General features: G+C 44.5%; 1 protein-coding gene across 1 annotated transcript; it reads right to left on the reverse strand.

The window, feature by feature from the left end:
- Positions 1-4022: 4022 nt before the first annotated feature.
- tmem256 (transmembrane protein 256) lies at positions 4023-7019 on the reverse strand. The gene is made up of 4 exons (XM_062384441.1): positions 6842-7019; positions 6404-6441; positions 5492-5572; positions 4023-4603 (listed from the first exon to the last, which is right to left on the reverse strand). Exons 1-4 carry the CDS (start codon positions 6921-6923, stop codon positions 4460-4462), a joined length of 345 nt encoding a protein of 114 aa, XP_062240425.1. The 5' UTR covers positions 6924-7019; the 3' UTR covers positions 4023-4459.
- Between the last annotated feature and the right edge of the window lie 559 nt (positions 7020-7578).

Consider the following 7578-nt stretch of genomic DNA (forward strand, 5'->3'; position numbering starts at 1 on the left):
GTAATTGTGATGGTCACAGGAGAAAAGGTTGTTCATCACTTTCAAACGCTGTCCTTCATTGTAAACTTTCATGGCGTCATTAAAGACCGACTGTTTCATGTCAGCGAGCGCATGCGGCCTAACCCCGGCCACTGGCACTGGCAGACTATGGAACGATCCTCAGACCGCACATTACTCAGTAGAGACGGCTGCTGCTGATGGTGGTTATGGCCACACGGTAACAATGGCGGCTCCCTCCGGTGTCGTCCCCTCCGCCCCTGTGATGCAGCGGGCCGTCAGGCGCCGGGCCACTGATTGAAGCGAAATGATTGGGTAGGAAGTTGTGAAAAGCGGGCCACAGTGGCGGGGCCTCAGTGTCCAATGAAGTGAGGGAATAATCTATCTGAGGGTGTCATGGCACTGACCATTATTTAAGTGGCTTGAAAAGGTCACCAGGAGGACCCGGGATGTGGGAATGGTTGAGTCGGCCATTACAGTCATTCCGCCTCAGCCTGCGAGCTACCGCCGCCTGATTGATGCCTCGGATGGGGGATTTGACGCTGCCGTGGTGCGTAGCATGCACTTTAATATATTGCCAGTGTGTGTGTCTAGATATTTGTGCATCCCCTGGTCTGTGTGACCGAGCGGGTGGAGGCCCGGGGTAATCATGTGAGGAGGCCCGGGCAGAGTGTTTCATTCCAGGTCTTCAGGAGAGGATCTGGAGAGGCCTGGCCGTCCACAGTCCAGTCCATCAGCGCCCATAAGCTCTCCATCACCTTTCTCATTCATGGAGGATTTCTCTCTCTCTCTACCGCACAAACACTCTGTTCATCTTTGACCAAAACAGACTCGGAGAAATCCTCTGAACAAAAAACAATCTCCCCAAACACGCACACAGACAAAGACACACACACACACACACAAACACACACACACACACACACACACACACACACACACACAGAAGAAACTGATGTAATTAAATCCGTCTGCCGGGTAAGACAAGAGAAGGGCAAGAGAGGGAAAAGGGGGGAACTTTTTTACTAAATAATATATTCTCAAGTGGAGAAATAAAGGAGAGGAAGGCTTGTGAAGCACAGGGGAAGTCCCTGGAGGTATAATTAACAATATATACCGATACTATCTGTGCGTCTTCTTTCTCTGTAGCTCAGTGCCGACTGAGGCAGAGGCAAAACCCCCAGACAGACTCTCTGCCAGTGGATCCTGCTTTATGTTCTGTATATTAAACAGCAACATGCTGCGCTTGTAAAACAATTTAATGTACTGATCACAAACCACTTTGCTAAAGCCCCTTTTCCTCTTGTTCGAAAAACAACCACTACTAAGTTTTAAACTGCTCACGCTGCGATCATCGGTGTTGGAGACAGGACATATTAGGATGAACGGGCTGTAAAGCTATATTTTCAAGGTTAAGAATGAACGTGTGAAAGTATATTTGTTTATGTTGTGCTTATGCGCTGTGTGTTCCTTAATGAATTTGGGATGGGGTGCAGCAGGAGGCTCGGAAGCATTTACTTTCCCCCCAACCCCCGATAAGACAAATCCAACAATGCTTGTGAGGGTTGAGGGTAAAACAAATTACAGCTTTATGTATGCAAACAAGTGTCCATCCATCCATTATCTGTAACACTTCTCATTTGAGGATCACAGAAGGGGATCGATCCAGCGGCTTGGACACACAGAGAAAAACCACCAGTCACACCAACAGACAATTTAGAGTCTCCAGTTTGCTGCATGTCTTTGAGCTGTGCACTTAAAATACTTAATATATCTAAAACAGTGACTTTTTGCATTCAAATTATTTCCATGTAACTAGTACATACGTTATATGTAAAAGATCACATTTAATGAAGTGTTTTCTATTATGGTGAGTTACTGTGAATAAATGAAATAACTAGAGAGGGATTTGGTTCAATGATGCACAGACTCTGGGAGAACATGCAAACTGCACAAAGAAAGACTATGAAGGAGCTGTTCACTGATCGGTCTTCACTTTGAAAATGAAATGTTCTATCTATCTGAATAAAAGAACACCTCAAATCTATGAAGGCACTGCTACTTCGGTGAAGAAAAACGATGGAAAGAGAATAATAGCTCAGCCCTCATCCATGTTGAGAGGACTAATTAGCTTAGCTTCTGCCTGCATTACTGTAAGGAAGGAAATTAGAGGCCCAGACACAAGCGTCTCCCTTCATCTCACTCTCCATTTATCTGTCTCTCTTGTGCTCACACAATTCAATGCGGTCGGCCCGGGGGCAGAACACAGAGATCCTGTTAATTGAGTTCTGCAAGGAGGCGCCGTGCTGACGGTAACAGCGTCCACACGTCTGACTGTCAACCTAAAATAGGACGAGTTTGCTCCTCGCCTGCTCGAAAGAGACAATCACATGACGAGGCTGTAAATGAGCATGAGCGCCGAAGGGCCCCGTAACTTTCTCAGCTGGTTATTCTCCCACAAACTCGAAAGTTGAGAGTGTGTGTCTGGCTGTCGGAGTTTTCTCTGCTGCGTGATCGCTTAGCACCGGTGTAGCAGAACGCGTCCCGATAGCCACTTAATTCTAATGAGGGGTTTATGAGTCGTGATCAAGAGCTCATTGGCAACGTGATCAGTCAATAGCGTCTTCTCCTCTGAGCGGAGCCCGGGCTTATGCGCCGACCCCGGCAAATTGACCCGCAGATTTATACAGCTATTTTCTAAAGGTCCCCGTACGTGGGCCTACAGTCAGGAAGGCGAATTAGTGTCTCGATGGATTTCGCTTTCAATTTGAATGCCGAGTGGTTGGAACACGGCCCCGGCTAAGGGGAGGCCACGGGTAATGAACTCCTTTGTGTTCTGCCACTTAGAGGATCAAACGCTCGCGGCTGTGAAGACACTCAGAGAGCTGCAAGAAAGATGATTTGCTTCAGCTGCCACAGGTGGTGAATCCTGTGGGTTTAGCCACCCTTCACTGAAAACCACACGCTAAAGGGGATACTTAGTTTGTGGTTTGTGGTACTGGCTATATTCAATTGTGGCCTGTTCGGTATTGCATCAGCTGTAAATCCACGTAGGAGGGATTGATTCTGCTAAATGTTGCTTTACTTGCTATAAGTCAGGTCAAGGGAACCATTCAAGAGAAGTTTCTTATATTAGAGGGACTAATTAGTGGCTATATTGGCAAGAGTTGTGGTTTGACAACAGCTGAACAATTGAGCAGGCCATGACATTCAGATAATGACCCAGCCACAGCAGTTAAGTAATGTTTGAGCCTTTGCTTTTATGAAAAGTGAAATTTAAATAAAGTCTGATTGATTTGTTGTTGCCTGAATGGAGACTAACATAATATTTTTTCATCTGCTAGGTACATAGTATCTTTACAGTCCCTCCAACATCTAGAAATACTGTAAACACAATGTAGGTAACGGAATAAGCAACAGTGGTCTAGTGGCAGAAACTTGGACTATGGGCAGAGAAGGTCTCTGGTTCGTCTCTGGTTCGACTCCACGGAGAGACAACAAAAAGACGAACCTGGATTGATCTGTCCAAAAATCCAAGAGTCTCCCTACCCTGTCTAGTGCCCCTGAGCAAGGCACCTTACATGGTCGCTCACTGCTCTGTGTGTCCTGCACCAGATGGGTCAAAAGCAGAGATTAAATTTCCCTACCTGCATGAGTGTGCCTTTGCATGGCTGTGCATGTGTTTGGGACTAATACAAATGCATCTTAATCTCAATCTTAATTATACAAATTGTGATAAACTCTTTCCAGACAAATTTCTTTTATCTGTACAATTTTTCTCACTTCTCTCCTCTTTCTGGTAAGGAGACATGATCCAGGATGGATAATCGGTTTGCAGCCTGAAATCCTGTTTAGCCTCAGGTAATGCAGTTGGGGACTTTGAATCTGATGGGAAATTTAGGCAGTTTTTCAGATTCGGTCATGTTCTTACTCGTGGGTATTTGAATGGATGGAGATCATGCTCCGTATGCGCGATCACTTGAGGAGTCAAAAAATCATCAACGGGAAAGAATTAAACAACAGAACATAGGAAAGATTTTTTTATTTTTATTCTATTTTAGATCCCTTTAATCCCTTTCTTCATTGTTATACTGCATATGCCGCAGCATGCAGGATAAACATACAGAAAAACAGTAAAGAAATACTGTATCTTTCACGGTCACATCAATATATTGATCAGTTGAAAATTGCACTCATTAGCTTAACCAGTTTAACTCAACAGTCAAGGGGCGGCGTTCAGAAACAGACAGCAGTGGCTTAAAAGTGATAATCCTTTTGTGACCTTATCACCTGCTGACACCCGTTACCCGAAGCGGGGAGCGGCTGGAAGGGTGACATTATAACTCTGCACTTCAGCACGACTCCTCAGACAACTCTCACAGGCTCATCAGTTCTTCCTTTAGCAGTTTGACAGTGGACCGGCCCCGTGGAGGTGACGAGACGTGACGTGAGCCGGTTCACCTCAGAGAATTATTGCCAGCCAGCCGACGATCATGGCCATGCCCCCGATGGGAGCCACCTTGCGCATACCAGGGTCCCCCGTCATAGCCTGGTGGTACAGGGAGCCACAGAACATCCCCATGCCGGCAATAAGGAGAGTCCCAGCCTGTGAACATGCAGAGAAGAGAGAGCATAAAGGCTGTTCAAACATGAATGCAAGTTTAGACTTCAAAAACACGTTTAACAGAAAAGAAAAATCTACACAAAGAGCTGGATGTTGCCCAAAAGGTGGAAATGTCGGAAATTGGTCAGCTGTTAGGAGTCAGCCATGGACCTAAAGCAGCCAGAGAACCAGCACAAAACACACGCTTGGCAAACTTCCGCAGATTCATCCAGTCAAAAACAAAAACAGTGGCGTGCAGCAAGAAAGGCAGCAGATGGCGAGACATAACAAACACTGCCAATGATGACATCGCAAAAGAGCCAATTCGAGTGGAGGAGAGGGAGGGGATGGTGTCAAACAACTTTTGAATTGTTTAGATACGAGACACTGGCGCGCACAAAATATTCTCCAGTCCAACAGCTCTGTCGAAACCAGCAGTAATTAACATCTGCGCGCACCAAGTTAGAAATCTCTTGTCTTATTATGAGGAGTATAAAACATGTTTTTTGTTCATTGTGAAATTGTGGGAAACACTGTGAGAAAATAACTAGATATCTTTTTTTGTAAATATCCAACACTCCTTCTGTGCACCAGCAGCAACACCAAAGCAATTTACAGGTGATGACCAAATTCAATCCTGCTTGGAGTACAAATATACCTTATATTTCAGAATGTAATAAACCCAACACACACACTCATGTGTTTAACTGCTGGTTAGAAGGAACAGTTTTCCTCCAAGACATCATCTTCGTTCATTATGGCCTAAAGTATAATGGTTTTCTGAGTGCGATGGAGAGGGAATAACAGAGTGACACTATCACAACGGTTCATTTTTAAAGGACACTCGGGTGCATCCAGGCCTGAGAGTTGCAATTAAGCTTCCGTACTCACCACAGCAGGTTTACCACAGTGGGCAGCACCCAACAGGGCCAGGCTGTGATAGAAATGGTACTTGTTGGCTGTTTCGAAGAGCTGGAGAGGAATACACACACACACACACACACACACGCACACACATAGAGATTTCAGAAAATAATACCGCACTCGCCAATCAGTCTTCAGAGGCTCAAAGACTTTCTGTAAAACTGACAAAGCGAGAGGTTATTTATAAACCACTAGTGTGACAGTGGATGGGCCACTACCGAGCGCATCCATTTCAATCAGGTTCTCTAATGGCACAAGGTACAGTTTATCAGATCCAACCACAGGCCGTATATAAAGATGGACGATGCTCTTCCTTCTATTGTTAAAAAATGAGGCCACAGTATACTGGATACAGACACTTCCATCTTGTCAATTATGATATTTGACCCCCTTTTTATGGCATAAAATAACTCATTAAAACCCAACTTAGTGAGAGAAATGTATTTAGTATGTGCTATGACTATTTATTTTGGCCCATGCACCATTTGCTAACTTGGAATATTATACATATACTTCAGCCAACCACCAGGGGGACGATCAGGATAGCTTTCTGGCTTCACTTTTGGGGAGCTGACACTTAACTACAGACATCCGTCAACAATACTTCCCTCAAATTGCAGTCATGTGTTCACCTTGAAGATTTTAAATCTTGACTATGTGATGTTTTGTTTTTATGATTCTTGACTGTTTTTATGAATCTATATCTGCCTGTGATGTTGCTGGTGTTTAACTACTTGCTGCTGATCAGGAATGTTTCATGTCTCAGGCCTCTCTTGTAAAAGAGATCTTGATCTCAACGTGACTGTGTGATTATTTAAAGACTAGATTAAAACAAATGAATAAAACATACTTGGAAGTTATTTATTATTATTTACATACCACTCTCTGGTAATCATCGGGATCAGCATTTTTGAAACCTGAAATGACAGACATGGATCAGAGAAATCACACATGCATTTGATAGTAAAGTATATTTATCTGAACTAAAATCTGAACACGACATTACAAATGCAGTGGCGATATTGAGCTCACTTTTACAATGTGACTCTGCAGAAGCAGGTCACCTTCATATCAAAACGGGTTATTTACACCTGTAAACGCGCCGAATTTACCACCCACATATCGAACACTGGCAGGATGTGTTTGTTCGTCTGTTTGAATAACGAGGACGCGTTAATAAGGGAGTGGGTCTTAAATTGTCTTGTTTTGGGACGGAGGCTGGGCATGTGCGCGCTGACATAACAGTCCTCCCGAGTTTACTGTGGAGCTGAGGGACCAGGCATGAGTACCGGGGGGAAGCTACCGAGGAGTCCCTACCGTGAGCTCCGTACGCCCCGGCGGCCACCGCAGAGGCCCCCGACACGGCCGCCAGTCTTCGGACGATAGCAGAGGCGGTCATGTTGTGTAGCTGAGTGTGTGAGTGTGTGTACGTGACGTGTGGGTGTGTGTGTGTGACTGTGTGTCCTTCAGGCGGAAGACTGATGCCTTCACGTAGCTGCTACTTCCCGGCGTCACGGAGTTTGTCTTCCCCACCGCGCATTAAATCCAAACTGAATAAATCAACAACAAAAAAACACCCAGGCTGAAATCAACAGTTTATTATGCTGGAGGGAAACAACAAGCATGTCCTTGACTAATTTCAACTCATCCTTAACACGTCTTCTTCCACTTCTGTGTGCCGTTTGTGCGTTCTCCAGAAAATTACGACATTCCTTCAAACACCTGAAAGCAGCTGCACCGCGGCGTGAAACTGGCTGTGCGTTCAAGTGCTGTCGGAATAATCGGAAAAATGAGAAACCTCCTGTGAAAATTGACTCGAACAATTCAGATTTACACAGATATATCAGATATGTGCACGACAAAGAAATAATAATGTCCAGCTGAAGTGACAATACAATTAAATACACCTTTGGATGTATAAATATTCATTCGAAAAAATAAAACTGTGCTTGTATAGAATATGTCAAAAGATTGTATTTAATTTGCTATAAAGGAGAGGAAGAGAAAAAGCGAGGGATCTCTAAACTCAATTATATATACAACTACATATATTT

This window comes from Platichthys flesus, chromosome 24 (assembly GCF_949316205.1).
Source record: "Platichthys flesus chromosome 24, fPlaFle2.1, whole genome shotgun sequence".
NCBI classification, from domain to species: Eukaryota; Metazoa; Chordata; class Actinopteri; order Pleuronectiformes; family Pleuronectidae; genus Platichthys; species Platichthys flesus.